Source organism: Babylonia areolata, chromosome 1, assembly GCF_041734735.1.
Source record: "Babylonia areolata isolate BAREFJ2019XMU chromosome 1, ASM4173473v1, whole genome shotgun sequence".
Lineage (NCBI taxonomy): Eukaryota > Metazoa > Mollusca > Gastropoda > Neogastropoda > Buccinidae > Babylonia > Babylonia areolata.
Genome location: NC_134876.1, coordinates 14,250,631 through 14,272,784, shown reverse-complemented (window position 1 = coordinate 14,272,784; position 22,154 = coordinate 14,250,631). Strand labels below are relative to the sequence as shown.

The window sequence follows — 22,154 nt, the reverse complement described above, 5'->3', positions numbered from 1 at the left end:
AACTTAGACTCCATGTAAATGTGATAGGGCAAGGATGCCAGCAAAACCCCAAGGCAGATTTTTTTTTTCCATTTTATTCAAAACATACATCATTTACCAAACACACCACAACAATATCAAAAATAATTGAAATAGTATGAGTGAAATCTGTCATACATTTCACATACAATTTTGAGAAGACTGGATGAAAAAGAAACAATGTTCTCCAAGCATGCCTCCAATGAATGTGTTGTGAAAAGTATGCCAGACTAGACACTGGTTTATTTCATCCTTGTCAAACCAGTTCTTCCACTGTGACCATTAATAATTCGTAAAACTACTTCATGATAATGGTCTGAAAAGTACAAAAAGATACACAGAGAAATGAGAAAAAAAAAAAAAAAAACACACAAAAAATGATTCTATATATGAATACTGATTTTCTTCATACACCGAAGATACAATGAATAAATGTAAAGGATATAACAAAATGAGGCTGAGGTGGTGGTGGGATGTATTAAAAAGATTTCAAACTACTGAACAACTAACTTTGCAACAAGGAAAACCTACCTGTTGATATTTCTTTTATACAAATGCTTGTGTCCACATCCACAAGCAAGCATTGTATTTGTATGAACCATGAAAAAAAAAAACCCATCCTAATTCCAACATTATCACCTTTCCTCAGTTCCAGTGTACCTGATGAGTTTTGTTGGAGAAAAATAAGCAACCCTGGCATGTGTGAAGCATGTGTCAAACCGTACAGTCAGAAACTTGCTGAATCATATTTTCTTTGTAAATGAATTTAGCATGGTATATATCAGTCATCTCTACACATACATCCTCATCAATACTACTCCATGTGCAGAATCAATCAATCTGATAAAGTGTATATAAGTCATCTTCACAGAAACATCCACACTAATACAGTATCAGCCATTCCCGTCTCCCAGTCCATACATATCAACTACATCCAAAAGAAAAGAGAGAGAGAGAGAGAGAGAGAGAAAGCAATGAGAAGAGCAATACAAAAGTTGTCTGTTATTCCTTCCACTGTCCCATTCAGCATGCACTTCAGACAGACACGGAGTCACTCCTTCGTGGGGCCCCAGGAGCAGAACAGACTCACAGGCTCTACACTGCAGTCTCTGTTCAAGGTGGCTACGTAAAGTGCCGCAGGGCACTCTTGGCTCTGTAAAACAACCAGCAAACCAACATATTACAGAAAACACTTTGATACAATTTTGCTAGCCCAGAGGCCCACTGAAACACATTTGGAATTGCATTGTCCATTTCACTTTTCCTGCAAGTACAAAACCATGACATAACATTGTTCCTTTTGCTTCATACCAAACGGATGTAATTTAAAAAACAACAACAAAACACCACTGCCAAAAAACATAAAGTGAAAGGAAACAACCTGTTAAATCGTCATACTCACCTTGTTCTGAAAAAGCTTAAAGTTTACAATTACAATGTAAAATCTTTCTCCACAAAACTGGTGTGCTTCAACAACTGAAATTTTGAAATGTACTTATGTTTTCCTTATTTTAGTCAAGCATGAAAAATAAAAATAAACTAAGGTACATATCATAAATTCAATCAAATGTGCTTTCACACACACACACACACACCTTTCTTGTATATGTGGGACTGGGGACTGTGCCAGTCTCTGCAAATGTGGCTGGACTCCAAAGTCACGCAGACGTCTCATGCGAACCACAGTGTCTGCAATCAAACATGGGAAGCTTACAACCAGAATTCCTGTCTTATACATCTGCCCTTTTTCAGTGTACTGGTGAAATGTGTAAACGGCATGCACTTAAAGCCCGCAAGTGGTAAAAAAAAAGTATTTTATGGTCCCTGTAATGCAACCAGCCATGACAACAAAAAGATCCAATATTTGATAGTGCACTTCAGTGTCTGGAAAAAAAAAGCGGAGCTCAGATGCACTCAGTCTCTCATGAATGCTAAGAATGGGACACAATTACAAAATACACACAATCAGGCGGATGTAGAGTTTATCTGTAATGAGGGATAAAGGAAGAAGAAAGCAGTTATGTTCTGCAAACTGCAGTGAATTTATCAGCAGGCCAGTACTGCGCAGAACAAACTGTCCAGTACCTTCATCATCTCCCGACAGCAAATTCTTGACAGCATAGATGGAAGCCACCTGCAGCTTCTCCTCTTCAGAGGTTTTCTGTGGACATGAAACACATCAGCATGTGAGTGAGGAGGCTGAGAAACAGACAATGAAAAGTACATTGTTATATTATACCCATTTTGAAATTCAAACCTTTATTTTAAGAGTAGTGGTGCACACAAACACATCCAGACATGCACAGACACACAAACAGCCTGAATTAAAAATGTTCTTTAACAAATAGCTCAGCTCACTGATAAAGCAAATCTGTCTTGAACTCTACACATCAAAAACATTAACATACATATGTCATGTACTCCTTGACGCTGAACCTTGTCTAACAGGATATTAAACTGCAGGTATATGTTTGGGCTGGCAAGGTTACATATTCATTTCAACATCTCAACACACTCGAACATACCAAAATATTTATCAGCTGTTTCATAACTTCAGCATGGTCCAGCACTGTCGTTTTGGAAGCAGGGCCATCGGAGATGTTTGCGAGCACACACAGAGCCTGAAATAAACCAGTCGCATGCCATCATTTGCTGGGGTGTGTGTAGGGGAGGAGTGAATTATCCAACATGTTCGTGGCTTCATTACACCTCAAGTCGATCATAACCAAAGATCATTAGGAGCAAGAAAACATCTCTCAGAGAAAAAAAAAAAAAACTGTTTAACGCACCCACAGACAAGCTATTGGGATTACTATTGATCCCTCCTGGCTCGATATCGGACTGGTTTCAGACAGCTACACGTACAGAAAGATGAAAAAACACATCCACACAGCAACAGAGAAAAAGACAAGAAAAGACAGACAGCATAAGACACATATTCACCATGACAAAAGCAGATGCCTGTTTTCTCATTCACTCTGAGACATGAAGAAAGAATGAGGGCTACAGTCCCTGCACAAGGACACAGTGCACACACCTGCTCTCTGATCTCTGTGGTGTGGGATGGCTCCCCCAGGATGAAGCTCACCCCCTGCAGAGCATTGGCTCCGTAGGCAGCCATGATGTTGTCAATATGCTGGGAGGAGAAAACAATCAATGAACAGGATAATTAACAGCACTGTCTCCATTCTATACATTCAGACTGTGACAAACATAATCATGGATATCTACCTTCAACAACAGCAACAACAAATTCACTTAGCTGCTTTTGTTTTTGCTCATTTCCAGATTTTGTCTACTTGCTTGTTCATTTCGATTTTGTTATTTTGTTGTGGTATGCTCTGGTTTGCTGCCTCATCCTTCCTCCCATGTCATTCCCTTGGGCTCTGCATGCACAAATATCCCCAGACTCATTCCTTAGCTGTGACAAAGCCAGCAATCCATGGATAGCCATCAATGTTAAATCAACAAAAAGCCATCCTGCAAAGGAGACCCAACCCTGGTATCAAGTACCTAAGTGATGCTGATATGAATCACAACAGTTTGTTCAGATATCTGTCCTAAGTCAGTAAGTGGAGCAATCAATGCTCTTATCAAGAATTTCATGAATGACTGATGATGAATGAAATGGATACTAATACTGCACCTGTCCTCAGTTGGAGACCAAGCTCTAATCACTTTACAAACTCAAGGTCATTTGCACTACAGGCTGCCTTTCTAGGTAGAGCCAACTGACAGCTGCCATTGGGAACCTGCCATTTGTTTCCAATGTCATTCAAACAGATTTCAGTCTCACACTCAGAAAATTATCATTTTATGTGTATGACCGTTTTATTTATTTACCCTGCCATACAGGCAGCCACATTCCGTTTTTGGGCGTATGCATGATTGGTATGTTCTTGTCTCCATAACTCACTGAACGCCGACATGGGCTGCAGGTTCTTTAACATGCATATTTTATCTTCTGCATGTGTGCACACATGAAGAGGGTTCAGGCACTAGGAGGTCTGCACATATGCTGACCTGGGAGATCAGAGAAATCTCGATCCTTTACCCACCAGGCTCTGTTACTGAGATTCAAACCCCAGCACCCTCAGATTGAAAATCCAACAATTTCACCACTTGGCTACTGCGAAGGAATTACTTCTTATTGCAGTTCTGCACTCTTTCCTTCCTTCCACCTGTGTACTTTATATTTCGTTTCCTATCAACAACCTGGAACACCAAAGTGGACTCCGGAATGAAAGCCACACTGATGTGGGGCTGAAGCACTGACATGTTTCTTGGTCAGCAGGTTTCGCATCAGTCCCAAGGTGCGCATCAGGATGTCGTGGTTGTGTTCAGACAGCAGCGAGTACAACAGGTCAGACCCCAGCAAGTCCACTATCTGCATCTTGATCCTCTGGTCTGCATTGAAAGCCATGTTCTGCACACACACACACACACACACACAGATTTACCACAATTTTCGTCCTGCAAAGCGCTAATTTTTTTTTAACTCAAATCTTACCCCTGAGTCTTGTGCCCTATCTGTGTCTGAAAACTAAATTTTGACCACCACATGGGGCCCACCTGACACAACAAACCCAAAATATGACAACACTGTTGATCACAATAAACATCAACAAATGCGCTGAACAACAACACTTCAGTTTTATCACTGTTCAGTTTGACATGGTTCATGTTCACCATCAAATCAAACTAAAACCAAATCACATACAACACCAAATTGGTGTGAAAGTAGAGAATTCAGAAGTGAACTAATCATTTGTTGAAAACAGAACGCAAAGCAAAATGGCAGTTGGGACTGAAAAGCAGGGTTAGCAGACTGGATTCTGACTGAACAAGTTAATAAACTGGAGCTTTTCAACATTGTACATTCAACTTAAGGCTGCAAAATTGTAAAATTAACAAATAAAAAAAAGAAAGGAAAAAGACAAAGTGTAAAGAAAAAAAAAAGAGGAAGAAAACAGCAGATAATACAACAAACAAATGTGGGGAAAAAAACAAGGAGTAACAGAGCCAATTCAACAAGTAGACGGAAACAAGTCGAATTCCAATCCAGTTTTCCGAAGATGATGTCACTACTCAGAAAACAACATTCACTGAAAGTAGAAACACACTGGAGGACTTTCACTTTCACAGCAGATGCAGCTTATCTGATGTGTGCACCTTACTTAACAAATTCAAAACAACTTTTTTCTTTAAATTTAAGGGGTGTGCCTCATGCATTGCAGCGCCTTATAGGCTGAAAATTATGTTACTAGCTTTCAGCCTAGCTGTTCATATTGGTTGAAAGATGTTGTAATTGTAATACAATGTTATACATTTGTTAAACAACTGATTGTACTGTATTATTTTCAAATCATAACATCTGTCGAACATCTTTTGAATTGTAATGTATTACTTTCATATTACAAGTATTCCCTGTATGAAATTCTCTACCTGACTGCTCAGGTGCGTGAACTCACCACAAGCAAACAGAAGCCAGACACTGGAGTTCAAGGGTTTGTCAAAGATTTATCTCCCTTAAACTTTCCAGTTCCATGTAATTGGACAGGCAAGTATTAAAACTTTTTTTTGGAAAATATCTCGCAGCATGCCAGTGAGAGAGAGATAACTGAATTAAATATCTATGTACAGGAAACAGAAAGATATTACTCACCATGAGTCCCCAAACTCCATTCAGCCGAAGAGCAGGGTTATCCTGCTTATGGCAGAGGTTGACCAGCATTCTGACAGCACCGTGCTCCACCATGATCTGTGGAAAGAGTTGATATTTTGATGTACGCATCTTACTTCAATAATAATTATGATCATGCAGCGCTGAATCTTGTGCACAGACCAATCAAAACGTTTACAAACCAGTCATTCACATGCAGGCATTACTGTAACTGAGAGATGAAAGACAAAACACAGAATCATGAATACAGAAAGCCAGAGACACTGCAGACAGGGAAGAGACTGGGGAACAGGGCGGACCTATTTAGCAAAGAGGTAGGTTTTATGGCAAGACAGAGATTTGACAAAGCAAAAGATGAAGCTCATTCCAGGTGTAAGGTCTGGAGAAAAAGAGCGGCTGCTGACACGGGTGTTTGAAAGGACTGGGAACGGGGAAACTGAGTGGATCTGCAGCTGAGAGAAATGGGGTGCACAGGTGAAGGCGGACACAGAGAGAGGATGGGGCAATATACAATACACTAACATGAGTCTTTGACAGTAAGCAGTTGCAACACATTCACAGACTTCAGTTACGCACAACAGTCAAGCAAAAACTCCACACACTCAACACAAAGTACAGCGCACGCATCACAGCACAACACATAACAGTACGCTGCCAAGAAAACACTTTACACACTCCACACAAAGAACAGCATACATATCACAGCACTGAACATAAATGTACCACACTGCCAAGCAAAAACTTTACACACTCCACACAATCATAAAGAACAGTGCACACATCACAGCCAAGAATATAACAGTACAGTGCCAAGCAAACATTTTACATGCTCTACACAAAGAACAGCACACAGAGATGTTTATCTACTTTATGTATAAAAATCATTTTTAAAGAGACTGTTGTTACTAATAATAACAACTGTTGTTTTTGTAGAGAACACAAAGACAGTACTGACCATGCTTTATGGAAGTGTGATTATGTGCAAGTGTTCTAGAACACTTTAAAAGATTTGATAAAGAATGATGTGTAAACACAGAAAATTTGAAGCTGACAGGATCACTTGTGTTGAAGTTGACAGAATCACTTGTGTTATTTGGATATGATGTGACGATAATAACTGATGCTGTTTTATGTTTTATAATACTGTTTGCAAATTATTACTTATGTTTATGTAAAATTCAAGACAGCTGTCCACAGATATCAGATGGTTTTTTTTGTTTTTTAACAAAAAAAAAAAAAAAAATTTTTTTAAAAGAAAAGAAAAAAGGACAGCACAGCAAAGAACATAACAGTACACTGCCAAGCAAATGTTTTTCACACTCTACACAAAGAACAGCACACAACAGAACCACACCGCTAAGCAAACATTTTACACACTCTACACAAACACAAAGAATAGCACACACACAACAGCACAGAGCATAACAGTGCTTTTCCAAGCAAACGCTTAAAACACTCCACACAAAGAACAGCACACACAGCCCAGCACAACACGAAACAGTACCGCACTGCCAAGCAAACACTTTATACACTCTAAACAAAGAATAGCACACACAGCACATCACAACTACAACAGCACCACACTGCCAAGCACTTTACACACTCTACACAAAGAACAGCACACAGAGCACAGCACAACACATAACAGTACCACACTGCCAAGTAAACGCTTTACACACTCTAAACAAAGAATAGCACACACATCACAGCACACAAGATAAGCTGATAATGGTACACTGCCAAGCAAATGCTTTACACACTCTACACAAAGAACAGCACACACATCACGGCACACAAGATAAGCTGATAATGGTACACTGCCAAGTAAACGCTTTACACACTCTACACAAAGAATAGCACACACATCACGGCACACAAGATAAGCTGATAATGGTACACTGCCAAGCAAATGCTTTACACACTCTACACAAAGAATAGCACACACATCACAGCACACAAGATAAGCTGGTAATGGTACACTGCCAAGCAAATGCTTTACACACTCTACACAAAGAACAGCACACACATCACGGCACACAAGATAAGCTGATAATGGTACACTGCCAAGCAAACGCTTTACACACTCTACACAAAGAATAGCACACACATACAACACAGCAGAACATAACAGCACTGAGCAGTGAGGTAGCCAGACTGACCTCTTTGCTGGGAGAGAAGTCCAGCAACATGTTGCAGATGGTGGCCGATGCGATTTTCAGCACCTCTTCAGCAGGCGACTCCATCAGCTGCAACACCATCATAATTGTGAAGTCTGAAGAAATGGAAAATAGAACAGTGGCTTTTATTTCAGAAAAAGAAAACTGCTTTTATCTCACAACAGAAGGTGGCTTTTATTTCACAACAGAAGGTGGCTTTTATTTCTCAACAGAATGTGGCTTTTATCTCACAACAGAAGGTGGCTTTTATTTCTCAACAGAATGTGGCTTTTATCTCACAACAGAAAGTGGCTTTTATTTCACAACAGAAGGTGGATTTTATTTCAGATGAAGAAAATGGCTTTTATTTCACAACATGTGACTTTCATTTCACAACAGTGGTTTTTATTTCACTACAAAACAGTGGCTCTTATATCACAACATGTGGCTTTTATTTCACAACAAAAGTGGCTTTTATTTCAGAAACAGAAAATGGCTCTTATTTCACAACAGAACATGGTTTTTGTTTCACAAAAAGACAGTGGCTTTTATTTCCAAGTATTCTGGCTGCCAGTATACATAAATTGGATGATTTCACAAAGGGGAGGTTACCTACTTCCGGGAGGTTATCGGCCGTAGTACTTTCGTTTTCTCCGCATAGGCGGATAGTAGTTTGCACAGGACAGGAATGTCAGACCCCTGCCGGAGTCTGCACTAGTTGGGTCACGGTTAAGTATGTGTAATTAAATTGGATGATTTCATAGACTAACCATCTTAAAGTATTTGTGTATGTCTGTGGAATATACAGCTAAAGGTTATACCCTGTCATACTTATTTGCTTACAGTGACTGATTCTGATTTAGCAAAATAAAGCTTCCACCATTTTGGTAAAACTGCACTGACAAAGTCTTGCCCCTAACCAAATATTATTAACTTTAAAAAAAAGAAGAAGAAAAAAGTTCATTCATTCACAAATGAGCAGAATGGTAATTCTGAAATAGTTATGAACTGTTGCTGCCACAAGCAGCTGTTATGAAATGAAAAAGCGGAAAGCATAGGATTTACCATGGGCACATTCACATATACACCACACACACAGATATTATTATGCACAAACACACATATACCATGTTATTATTCTGACTCGCCTGGTTTCCTTGCAATTTAATATTCAATTTCTTCATGGAGCATCACAGCGTGTCTGTTTGCTTCATTCACATCGACTAACCCATCTTGCAACAAAAATCAAAGTAAAAAAAAAAAATTATTCAAAGACACTTGATGCTTCACTGACCAACACACACACACACACACACACAAGAGCTGCAATGTTTAAATTTCTACCTACAGAGAAATCCGTTAAATAGTGTTTGCATATCTGTTCATTACCACAGGATTTAACACAAGAATTTTCTGCTGTCCTGAAGAATCCATTGTATTTGTGAACTGCAACATTTTCAAACAAAATACCTTTGGAACCAACCCCCAAGCCGAGAAGAAGAAAAACAAGAAGAAGAACAAGAACAAGAAGAAGAAGAAAGCAGTTCACTGGTGAATACCTTTCAAACCAAACCCCGAGCCAAGAAGAAGAAAGCAGTTCACTGGTGAATACCTTTCAAACCAAACCCCAAGCCAAGAAGAAGAAGAAGAAAGCAGTACCTTGAATACCTTTCAAACCAAGCCCCGAGCCAAGAAGAAGAATAAGAAAGCAGTACCTTGATGAATACCTTTCAAAGAAAACCCTGAGCCAAGAAGAAGAAGAAGAAGAAGAAAGCAGCACCTTGATGAATACCTTTCAAACCAAACCCACGAGCCAAGGAGAAGAAGAAGAAGACGACGGCGAAAGCAGTACCTTGATGAGCTGTTCCCAGGCCTTGTGGTCACGGAGGTTGGTCCTGATTTGCTGCACGGAGCGTGACAGGCTGTGCAGACAGCGACAGGCAGCCACCTGCACCTTCTGGTCGCTGCACTCCATGCCCTTCACCACACACTCCAGCAGGTTCTCGATGCCGATGATCTGATCACAGCCATCTTCAAGCTACAGTCACAGTCCACCCCCACAGTCCACATCATGTTATCATTATTACTGATACTTATAATAACCCCTCTCCTTCTGTCAGAGACTAAACTAAGCGCTTTACAAACACAGTCATCTGCACAACAGGCTGTCTACCTGAGTACAGCAGAATGACAGCTGCATCAAGGTGCTCATCATTCATTTCCAGTGTCATTCAGTCAGACTTCAGTCTCGCGCACGCACACATGTATTAGAGTGGATTGTTTCTTCAGATTTTTGCCAGGGACAACCCTTTTGTTGCCAAGGGTTCTTTTATGTGCTTCATATGGGATCACAGTTTATTGTTTCATCCTAATGATAGTGTCCAGACCACTACTCAAGATCTAGTAATGGGGAAGAAAATTCTGGCGAGTGTAAGAAATTTATACACAAGTAACATATACAATAAGTAAGCAAGATATGCCATTAAACAACATTTATAACAATATAAAACACATAGAATATGAAGGAGATCAAAATCAGAAACACACATGTAACTATCATACCCTGTCTCATGTTTGACGCTCACTGTGATTTTGACGCCAAGCATTACTGTAAGGTACATAGTCACCAAGGCAAATCCCGATTGTTTTAGAGGTAATGGGTATGGGGTATGTAATTATGGAACAAGAAAAAAGAAAGGAAAAAAGAATGAAACTAACCATAATTGCAACTGGCGATGCAAACAGACATGTGCACAGACACACGCACACTCACACACACACGTCAGGGAGTATAACCTTTTTTCTGATTTCTTCATCATTGGCACTAATCGCTGCAAACGCCTGGAAGGCAGCTGCTTTCAGCAAGTTGTCCCAGTTCACATGCTGCACACAATCATAAAAAAAAGAGAAAAAAAGAATTAAGAACTGAACAAAACTAGAAAATAGAAAAGGATAAATAAACAGTCAGAGTTCCCAAAATATTTCATATGATCATTTCTTGCATTTGAACGACTGTCTTTTGTGAAAAACAAACCTGACCTACTATAAAACTGTATTGTTTCTTCTTGAAAAGCACAGTAATGGTGGTGAGTGGTTCATTAGCAATATTTCATCAACTCCAATACAGCGTTAACAATGTCCCTTTTGGTTAGAAAAACAATATGGCATTAACTCACTCTGGACGAAGGGCTCCTATCTGGGCCCTACTGTTTACAACCATTTCAGATGATAAGCCCTGATCGGGGCCTTAGATAGTTTTGAATTTTTGGAGTGGCACCTAATTTGCATAATGATGTTATAAGCTAAGAATATACTCTCCAACGCAACCAATAAATGCAGTGTGTGCTGCTGTGCTCACGAGCAGGAGAGTTATTTTTGCAGTGACTGGTTGACATGAACAGTGCTTGTCAACAATGGTGTCTGACCCAGTTTCGTCTCAGTCACAAGGCAGACAACAGAATTAGATGAAGGGGCCCTATCATGGCTACATAACATTCTCAATTTAATCTGTTTCAAACTCTTTGTACTTTCCTGGATTCATTTATAAGTCAGCAGTGTGTGCAAATTTCGAACAAAAAATATGGAAACTTTCATCATCTCACAGTACGACAGCATAAGAAGGGTGGAAGTTTCATATTTTGTACCCAACTAACTCATTATGTTACTGATCAGTTTGGAAGTTTTCAGTTCATAAATTCTAACATTTATTTTTTAGCGATTTTATTTCTAACCCATACAAATGGGTTGTCTGAGGGGAAAGTCAGGGGAGCTTAATGGCATGACAAAGTGAGTTAATAATGTACTTTTCAGTTTAAAAGGTAAATGTGTGTCACATTCAGTCTGCCCCCTGTGGGTAAAGCTTGCAGTCACAGTCCCGCTCTGGACGCTCACTTTTTTCTGTGCCTGTCGGGCATCAAGCTGCTGTATCTCCGTGTAGCTCAGGTAATCAGACAGAGCCTTGATGGAGTGGTCACAGATAGATGCTGTGTATTGCAGTTCCGGGTCTTGCTGTATCAGGTAGGCCAGTGTCTCTGCCCCTTCCACATTCTCTTCCAGAGTACGGTCCTTTTTGCACATCCGCACGAGAGTGTGCAATACCTGCACAAGAGCACAGAAATCAGTGACTTTTTCAGTGCAATGTTAAAAAATGATCATAAACACGGCACAAGAATACAGAAATCAGCGACTTTATGTTAAAACTGATCATAATGATTGCACAATAATACAGAAATCAATGTCTTTTTCTGCATTAGGTTAAAACAGTAATGATTGTTATTAACAACCCTTTTTTCCCCACATCACTTTTAGATGAAAATGAAAGAGAAACTGGTCCAAATCAATTTATGTCACATGCAGCTCAACCAATTGCAGAGGGGCCATTCAAGGGCTGGAGAAGCTGGCTGTGCTATGCAGATGTTTTCCCAGATAAAGTGATCACATGCAAAATAATATGCAGATAATCTTCTCAAGTGGTTTAGATCTTCTGCCTAACTTTTTAAGTCACAGGGTCAGATCAGACAATTGGGAGGGCGCTTACGTCTTTTAATAATATGATCTCATTCTTACACATATTGACACATTCTTACAATATTTTTCAAGCCGAAAATTAAGAAACAAACTCCTGGTGTGACACTGGGCTTTTGTCAGTCATTTGTGATGGGAATTGACAGCCCCTTCTGTGTTCATGGCAGGCACCTCCAAAGTCCAGCTGTTGCTATGATGCATACGGTCAATGTGATTATTTCTTCTCTGCTGTTAACAGCTACTCACTGCATTGGTTATTTTTCATGCGAGTCAGTCCACCAACACTTCAGACAAGACACACACCAAAACGAAAACAGAATTATAACATACTTTGTGTACAAGTGTGTCAAAAAAGCATTATATAATATTTCATTCAATAAATGAATGTGGAATGTCGAAGGGGTCTGCTTTTGCAAGCACTTCTATTTCCAACACAACAATTTCTCTCTCGTTTAACATGGTGTGCACAAATGACCAGAGCAAAATGAAAACACAAGTCCAATGTAAAGACTGTTTCTGACATGTCACCTCACCTCGTGAGCAACCTCTCTTTTCCACGGACTCTTTTCTGTATTCCCTCTGTACACATAAGCCAGGCACTTGGCAGCTGCCATCTGCATTTCTGAGGTCTTGTCTCGACTCTGCAGCTTCCTGATCATGCCCAGCACTCCCTCTTCACCCACTGAGGCTGAACACAAAGCACAACAACTAGAGGCATTACGTACAGGTATAACACTTAAAAACACACACAGTGACGTATACACACATGAACACAAAGTTTCCAGCTTTCTCAGCATTTAAAGGGCTCAATATACTGCGCTCAACAGAGCACAGGCATTTTCCTAAAACACATGAAGCGAGTCACAAATTTGAAAACATGAACTGATTCAGTTGAAGATGGATATCATGTTTACACATTAAATTAGCAATGTTCAAGAAAAGAAAGTTTTCTCTTGCTGTCTCATAATTCCCTGAAAGTCTATGGTCGGCTCAGATAACACAGTCAAGTACAGTACAATGCTGACCTCCACAAATAATACTATGCAATACTGAAGAAAGAAACCAATCCACCCAATTTAACACTTCCAGACTTTAAAAATGAAAAGAATTAAAAATTCAAAACAAGAATACAATATACATCAAGTATGCATTTCATCACACCACAAAAGGCCTTGCAAATAATACTCCAGTGCGGGGAGCAAGGGCCCATCCCAGTGTGAACAATCAAACTTCCTAATCCTCAGACCATTCAACAGTCTAGCATGCAAACCCTCAATGACTAACAGGTGGAGTGGCAAAGCCTTTCTGGAAACAATGATGGAATGGAAAATACAAATTTGCCACAATTTACCTCAGATTACAACAGCCAAGCATGCATATCTTCAATGACAAACTAATGGAATGGCATTGGAAACAATGAAGGTGACTGGTTTGTGAAGACAAAGAATAGGACGACAAGAAAGAAAGGGGAAACAGTAAGTTTTTTCTTTTACTTGCTGGTAGAAATAGGACTATGCTTATATTCTAAGCACACACATAAAAATAGAAAACATCTGAAAAAACAACAACAAGAAAACACCCCCCCTTCCCCCTGTCCCCCCAAACAAACACCCAACTCTCTTGTCAAATAACTGTGATTAAGACAGTATGAAATATTAAGGGAAAAAAAGATGACCAAGGGACTTTCTGTGGAATACCTTTTACAACATCAATGCAGGCATCGATATTCTGGTAGCATAAAGCAGCAAAAAACTTGAGGATGGGCATTTGTATCTGAAACAAAACAATGCACTTGTATAATATTGGCCCTAACACTTGCATATATATATCTATCTACACATAAAAAGCTGTTCTTCAATCCATACCCTTTGAACATGCATGATGTGTGTTCGTATGTGTGTGCATGCATGCGTATGTATGTCAGTCAGTCCTGTCTGACTATCAAGACATCAGGGGAGGCAACCACTGTCCCGACTGGGCGAAAATTTGATTGTAGTTTAGTGTCTTGCTCAAGTAACATCCCCACGCCCTCCACCAAGGTTTCAGGCAGTCAATGCTGGGGTGGTTCCCAAAGGCCAAACAGACCCCAATGCTGCATCACTATGAGCCAGTGCAATTAACCTCCTAGTTTGAGAGTCATAGACCTTTTGAAAAGACTAAGCTGTTGATGACTTCCCATTGCAGTGGAGAAACCAATGATCACACAGCTCTCACTTTGATAATGGCCCAACTGTAAGCTTACCTCAATCTCTGATATGAACTGTATGCTGAGCTGGGTGCACACATATAAAATTGAATGTGTGAATGTGTTTGTGAGGAAAAAGTGTGTAATCATGTATACAGAATGTGTGAACATGTATGTGAAAGAGAAAGAGAGGCAGACAGAGATTCTTATTCAGAGGATTTATTCATTAATAGGCCTAGGCCCCTTATGAAGGGGTAAGTAAACAACACGAATAATATCAAACAAAATAAAAATATCTAACAACCATGTATTAATACACACATTACATAAACGCTGCAGTGATGTACAGCATCTTAAGATGTTACAATTTCCCTAAATTTAAATGCCTGGTGCAAAAACAATGCCAGTTTCCTTGTATCATCATGTCTTGTGGATGACAATAATTAACTGTTTGAATAGGCACGGCTGTCGATAGTACTTAGGTGGTATATAGATAGACAGAGATAAAGACAGAGTGAAAAAGAAACTCAGTGTGAAAGTGCAAGAGACTGCAACAGGCACAGCAAGACTATTACATGCACTGACATATTCACCTTGTACATTGTGCCTTTGGCCAACAGTGGAGCCAGGGCTGGGATCGCTCCCAAATTCAGCAGTATATTCTGGTGCTCTGGACACTGCAATTAAAGCATAAGCAGAATCTTAATTATTGCTACAACTAAGTGACCTACTTAGTAAGAATATAATACCCTAGCTGTTCGGGATTCTGAAGGACATGAAAAAAGACGTAATGAAAGACATCTCTGAATCCAAAGGAAAAGATGTAAAACACTCCCCATGTTTTCTTGTTTTTTTCTCCAAACAACTGTTTAAAGTATTCAAGGTTAACACACGTTCACCACACACACAAACCACAAAAACCAACCAACCTGTCTATGTTGAATGTTCATGGAAGCAGCTTTTTAGAATTACCATTCACACTTCTGGTTCAACACTTGGAGTGTTTATCCTGTCAGAATTACCAACTGACTAATGAAACATGGATAGTTACTAAAGTTAGACATGCATGTGGTGTGAAACAAACAGGGCATTTCTCTGTTGAAGAAGTCATTGCCTTGTGTGTTGACTGATCATGACAGATTTTAATTTTAGATACCTTATGGGACACCTGCTGGTGTGATACAGTGTCTACAGTATACAGTATTATCATCTATGTGACAATGCGAGTCCTTTCATCTTTTCATTCCTGGGACACCCTGCACACACTGCTGTTGATAATCCTGGTCAGCTCCAACACTGGACCTTCAGCAGAAGTGTTCAAGGCTGGCCACCACATATCTCTTGATGGACCATGATGGCTACAGAGTTCAGATCACGAATCCTGACCTAGGTGGTATGAACCATATTGACGGTGCAACTGTAACTGTAAGCATCAAGAACAGACCCCCCCCCCCAAAAAAAAGAAAGAAAAAAAAAAAGAACATTTCAGGGGCATTAAAGATGAATATTTTACGGGTTAACTTATCTGTTAATCAAATATGAATAGGACTACTGTTTTAAAGGTAGCATGAAAATATATAGGATGAAAAATACAGTTTTGCCACTTCGTATCTCATTATATAACATACAAATAGAATCAGCTACTGAAATCGCACACACCAATACATATGCACACACACACACACATGTAAATGATGTATAACCAGTATTTACAACTCTCTTGAAAAATCTAATCAACAAACCGTGCAGGAGTTGGCCAAAATGCTGGCAATGGTTTCCTTTGTGCACAATGTCTGATGTATAATGCTGAGTAAGTGGGGGATGATGGAGGGATCCTGAAATCACACAATAAACCAAAGCAAGATTACATGATGGAAAATACACACATATTTCATAAGCAAATTTTCATGCAAACAAAATAAGCACATATTTTGGGGGTTCATAAATCACACCATTAAGGAAGCTTTTCCTCATCTCTCCATTTCATACAGGAAAAAAAAAAAATCACGGTCATTACTGGACCTAATGGTTAAGTTCAAGAAAATGGAGTATGACTAGGGTATGCAGCACACGGATTTTTCGCCGCTGGCAGTGCAAAAAGTAGGTCATATGACGACACAGGCAGCCCACCAATGTAACTGGCTTCTCAAGTTTGCACTGCTTTTGTTCCACTGCTTTTGTTCGGACAACTTTTTGGCAGAGTTTATAAATGGATCAGTTTCAATATGTAATTGCAGATATATGACAAGAAATACAATCAAAGTACATACCTGGTAGATGAAATTCACTGGAGGGTTTGCAGCAGTGAAGATGGTACGCAAACAACGAAGGCAAGCTTCCACATAATGCAGGTTTGGGTTTGACAAACCTGGAACAAGAATAAGCAAGCAATGTGTATAAGATTTGAATGCAAAACACTGAGCAATAGGCTAATTCCTGCAATTGCACAGTGTGTGTGGACTATGCAAAAACAAACAGCAGCATACTTGTGATATGCAGAATTCAACTGGTATTGCTACACAAGTTTGTGCATCTCTGAGTGTGTGTGTGTGTATGCATATTTGGTGTGTGTGTGTGTGCATATTTGGTGTGTGTGTGTGTGTGTGTGTGTGTGCGTGTGTGTGTGAGTGTGCATGTATGAGCAGATGTGTGAATATTGCTACAGAGGTAACAAAGGGGAGATATTAGGAACAGATTGGACTTAATCGCTTATGCTCCAAAACAAGTGTCTACAAACCTAATTCAGGGCTATTTTAAATGTAATGCTCCACTGATGTTAATATATGCCTCATTCTAAAAACAGTGCAAAGACTGCAAAATGCCTCCAAATCAAACTGTGTGTTTTGTGAGGCTGCTTTGCACTTCATGATCCATACTCAATACAATTGCAACTTACTACTTGTGCTGTGCACAGAGGCAAAACCAAACTCTGACCTCTGAGGAGGATGGGCACAGCCCCATCATGCACCAGCTGCTGGATGTGCCGCTCCGTGCCGAAAGCCAGGCTGCCCAGGAGAATGGCTGACTCTGTACGCAACTCCTGTGGGAGGGCATCCTCCATCATCCACTCCAGTAATCTGATGTTTGATGGATCAGCAACATGTGTTCATCAACACCACATTACACATACACCAATATTGTTTGATAACCTATCAACAATCAATCACCAAAGTAAACACAAACTTCAAATTGACATGTATACAGCATACTGTAAATTTATATATGTATATGCTCTTCAATTCTTTTTTGCTGCTCCACCCTCCTTGCCAGTTCAATGGCAGTATCCCTATGTTGACATCTTGAGGCCCCTGTACACAGCCATACGTAGCATCATCTGCCTCAGTCCCAGCATCAACAGACCATAGGGAGCTATTGTATTATGTTGCTAAGTAGCCACACACCAGAGAAGACTCTGCACTACCATCGAGTCATTTTGGATGGCGTTCAACAGTGCCTGTTCTGATTCAACATATGCAGGACATCACCTACATTATGATGACAATAATCACTTAGTCACTGACCATGACTGAACAAGTGTCTCCTTGGTAGGCGAAGACCACCACTATGTCTTTTCAGAGGTACCCCCCACAAATCTACCTTTCTTTCTTTCTTTTGCGTTCGACAGCTACGCAGTCAGGGTTGAAGTCCGAGGGATGCCACAAACTCGGACGTCTGGTGAAGATTGGCTACCGTCCCCCAGAGCTTGGTGTTGAGGTCAGCACCCCCAGGCCAGGACTGCTGCCGCATCTTCTCATACAGGGGGCAGTCTTGGAGAATATGGGATGGGGTCTGGTCAGCCTGGCCGCAATCACATAGGGATGTGGTTGCCACTCCAATCCTCTTCAGGTGTGCTCGGAGGCCGCAGTGACCTGTGCGAAGGCGGTAGAGTCTGGTGTCTCCTCTCCAGTGTCCTGATGGGATCCTGGTGTGCCTGGTAGCCTCCGTTCAGGGTGACCCAGCCTCTTCGGAATCTGCTGCGGAGGAGAGTTTTTGCTTCCTCATACGTGACAGGAAAGGTTGGCTGTGTGAGCTGGCTTCTTTCCTTAGCAAGGTGGTCTGCACGCTTGTTGCCTGGGAGGCCTACATGTGCAGGCACCCACTGGAGGGTTGTTGGGGCTGTTTGGGTAAGGGTTGCCAGGGAGGCCTTTAGGGACTGGATCAGTGGACCAGGATCAGGGAAGTCAAGGGCCTGGAGTGTGGACATGGAGTCAGTGAGGATGGAGATGCTGCCAAGGGGCTTTCCACAGGAGGAGAGGAATTTTGCTGCTGTTTTAATGGCCAGGACTTCAGCTCTGAAACTGGAACAGAGCTTTCCTCCAGGGAGTGCGATGCTGCTGTGCTCTCAATCACACAAATCTACCAACTCTGAAGACCTTGGCAGGAGCTCACCAAAAGCATAAAAGTGGATGGGAAATTGAAAACTGAGGTTCCAAGAAAGCGTGAATGATGAAGATGCTGCTGCTACAATTGAGGTCCAATTGAGCACCAATCAGAGACTCATCCATCAAGTGAATCACTGAATGACCCTGAGTGTGAGGTCTCATTCTTCCTCTCTGAACCTACAGCATACTCAACTCTGAATAGAACCCGCCACTGGCTGAAAAGTCCTATCTCTGATGGGGCTTAAACCTGTTTTTTTCAGTCATCAGTCACTGAGTCAGTGATACTAACCACTTCCCCACTGTGGCTGATAGGTGTATTGTATGCTTTTTTCTGTCTTTGACTGTCCATGTATGCCTATCTTAAGTTGAAAAATATCAATTCCAAATTGCTCTTTATTGTTGAAATGAGTCAAGAGGCAGACATCTGCTCTGAAACAAACGGTACTTCCAACATTAAAAAGAGAATCAAAATACGATTATTTAAATATGATGAAGCTGCACGATGATTTCATAGTGTTTCTATTTTAAGTAGTTATCAATGAGGTTTTATAAATCAACATTATGCTGAAACTCTCACCTTGGCACAGCTCCACTCTCTATGGCACCCTCTTTCTGCCGATTGCTGCCAATGACAAGGTGTTTCAGCTGCCTGAACAACATCACCGTTAAAATCATAAATGGATACATTATCATAAATGTAATGTCAGATTATACTTGTTAAAAGTATTAGTTTTACATAGAACAAAACATTTAAGCATCTGATCTACCACTTCAACAATACACTTTGAACAATTCATTACTAGCATCTGCATATTCTGCTTAAACAGAGGTTTTACAAGTAACAAGTAAATAAGTATACTGCTTTTTGTTTTCGAAAGCTTTTTCAAAAGCGTTACCTATATGTTTACAAACTTAGTAAGTTAGTAGAGACAAATTCCTTCCGTAATGTTCTTTTGTCAGTCTGTCAGTTCAATGACTACATTCATTCTATTCCACTAGTGAAATTGCCGAGTCTGAGCAAATTAAAATAACAACAACAACAAAAACATAACAAAAACCAACATCTCACACACAACACAAAGTGACAAACAACTGAAAGAGGAAAGTACAATATTTTGTTTCTCATACTCATAATAAATAAGAGAGAATTACTAATAAACTAAACCAGAATTTCACATAAAAACATTACTGTAATAATTTTATGTAAACATATGCTGAATATTATGTAAACATACATTATCAATTACATATCAAATGACAATACATATGGAGAAACTTACAAGGTGGCTCGAAGCCACTGGTCCTGTTCTTTACCCAACATGACAAACACAGGTCCTGGCCGATGTACCAAATCAACAGGTTCATCAGTTTCCTGGAAAAAACAACAATGCATTCACAAAACTGATCATAACCTTTAATTCTAAATATATTGCCATAGCTCTTTCAGTGGCAACAGATTGGGGCTTAGCTAGTGTTAACTGTCCACAGCGCATGGTGGAATTTTCCCCTGATTGTGTGGTCTGCCAGTATTGTTGAGATATATATTCATATATATATATATCACAGTATGCCTTTTCAAAAGACCAGATGCTGGTGATGGTGTGGTGATCCCAGACTGGGCTAGTGTATTCTAGGAGTGGTCTGAGAGCCATATGGCATGTAGGCTTCTGGCTTCCTTGTTATGGGTCTTCATATTCCTGCACAGGAAGCCTCTGGTCTTGTTAAGGTCTTGGTCACCAGTTTGTTGACATGGACACCCCATCTTTGGTCGGCACATGTTGAATGATATTGGGGCATTTCGTTTCGATTCCATTCATCTCACGCACATACACATTCCTTTTTATTTCTTATTTTTTCAGCTCACAGTGTTCTATGTCGCCGCAATAACAATATTTTTATCACAACGCTGACACGACCACTATAGTACATGTAATGATGGGCTGCAAATGAGTGAGAATGCCTGTAATATGGCTGGACGCTCGTGATTCGAACTATCTTCTGAGCGAGTTCAAGAGGCTTCACCAACACATATTCAATGCTCAATTACCAGTACTTACACCGGTGATTTCTTTTTCACAAACACACACATATACACAAATGTAAACCACTTGGAACTTACCATCATGTTGGCTTTTTTTATGGGACAGTCAAGCCTCTGACTGGAGTTGTTTTGCTTTGTTTTGATGCGAGGCGTCACTGTTCAAACACTCAGAATATAGAGAAGTCGTTGGTTATATTATATCTGGTTAAAATAAACTCAATCTAACAACGCAAACTTGAAATATTTCATCTAAACTTGTACTTTTATACTACTAAAGCATTAACTTCAGTTTAACCTGCGTCCAAAATTCTGCAAGTCGGCAAATGGGTTACAACGATCAGTCTACTTCCGGGGTCAAGTTGAGAAGTCCTTGGGAAGAAGAAGAAGAAAAAAAACTTGTTTCGAAAACAAATACGGCGTGAAATACTACAATTTTCATTTCCCCTCTGTTTTTGTCTGGCAGACACATTTTATCCAAGTTGAAGGTGAGAGAAGTGGATATGGACTATTTAAGATCCTGCGCCCTGACTTCGCGCCTGAATAAGGCGGTTAAGAGGCTTAGCAGACGACTGAAAAACAACGGGACTGGAAAATCAGCAGTAGCAGCAACAACAATAACAATTAAAGAGCGAAAGATATGTGATTAAGCTGAACGCTACAGCAATTAAAATCGCTGGCTGCAATGAGACGTGAAAGTATTTCAAATAACTAAAATAATAATAAAAATTAAAAAAAGATAAAAGGCAGCTATACCTAACTCACTTCGAAGACGGAAAACAGGAATATAAAAGTACAATTCAAAATTCTTACACAGCTATGGATCTTGCACATCATTGCTGAACATACGAGCAAGGAAAAACAAACACGGAGAGTATGGAGCACTTGAGTTAGCTAATGAAAAAAAGAAGAAGCTTATTGTCATATAGTTCTATAGATAGATCGATATTTTCGGACACATTGCAAAAATCTGATATGCAATCCTGATCGGACTGATTCAACTATACACCATTTCTGCATCAAAAAGGCCAGCAAATAAACAGACAAAAAAATGAAACACGAACGAGTCCATAAGGAGAACGGTATGTCAGTAAAAAAATAAATTGCCGTAGAAAAGAAAGATCAAGCCAAATCAAACTGTTTCAGTATGATATACGTTTGACCATCC

At 40.0% G+C, this 22,154-nt stretch overlaps 1 protein-coding gene across 1 annotated transcript; it reads right to left on the bottom strand.

Moving 5' to 3' along the window:
* Nucleotides 1–58: 58 nt before the first annotated feature.
* Nucleotides 59–21,317, bottom strand: LOC143291268 (armadillo repeat-containing protein 8-like). Its single transcript, XM_076601103.1, has 20 exons — nucleotides 21,068–21,317; nucleotides 20,229–20,320; nucleotides 19,526–19,597; nucleotides 17,501–17,643; nucleotides 16,837–16,934; nucleotides 16,309–16,401; nucleotides 15,160–15,243; nucleotides 14,079–14,154; nucleotides 12,915–13,069; nucleotides 11,749–11,955; nucleotides 10,654–10,740; nucleotides 9,710–9,874; nucleotides 7,861–7,947; nucleotides 5,684–5,779; nucleotides 4,295–4,444; nucleotides 3,056–3,154; nucleotides 2,544–2,639; nucleotides 2,104–2,179; nucleotides 1,614–1,707; nucleotides 59–1,171 (listed from the first exon to the last, which is right to left on the bottom strand). Exons 1-20 carry the CDS (start codon nucleotides 21,071–21,073, stop codon nucleotides 1,141–1,143), a joined length of 2,007 nt encoding a protein of 668 aa, XP_076457218.1. The 5' UTR covers nucleotides 21,074–21,317; the 3' UTR covers nucleotides 59–1,140.
* Between the last annotated feature and the right edge of the window lie 837 nt (nucleotides 21,318–22,154).

Bases quoted from the DNA above. Each gene is read 5' to 3' on its own strand.
- LOC143291268 (XM_076601103.1), bottom strand. The intron at 16,935-17,500 runs GTCAGAGTTTGG...TTCTTGTTCCAG, and splicing joins TGTGCCCATCCTCCTCAGAG to GTTTGTCAAACCCAAACCTG. The intron at 1,708-2,103 runs GTACTGGACAGT...GTTTGATTGCAG, and splicing joins GCTGTCGGGAGATGATGAAG to ACACTGTGGTTCGCATGAGA.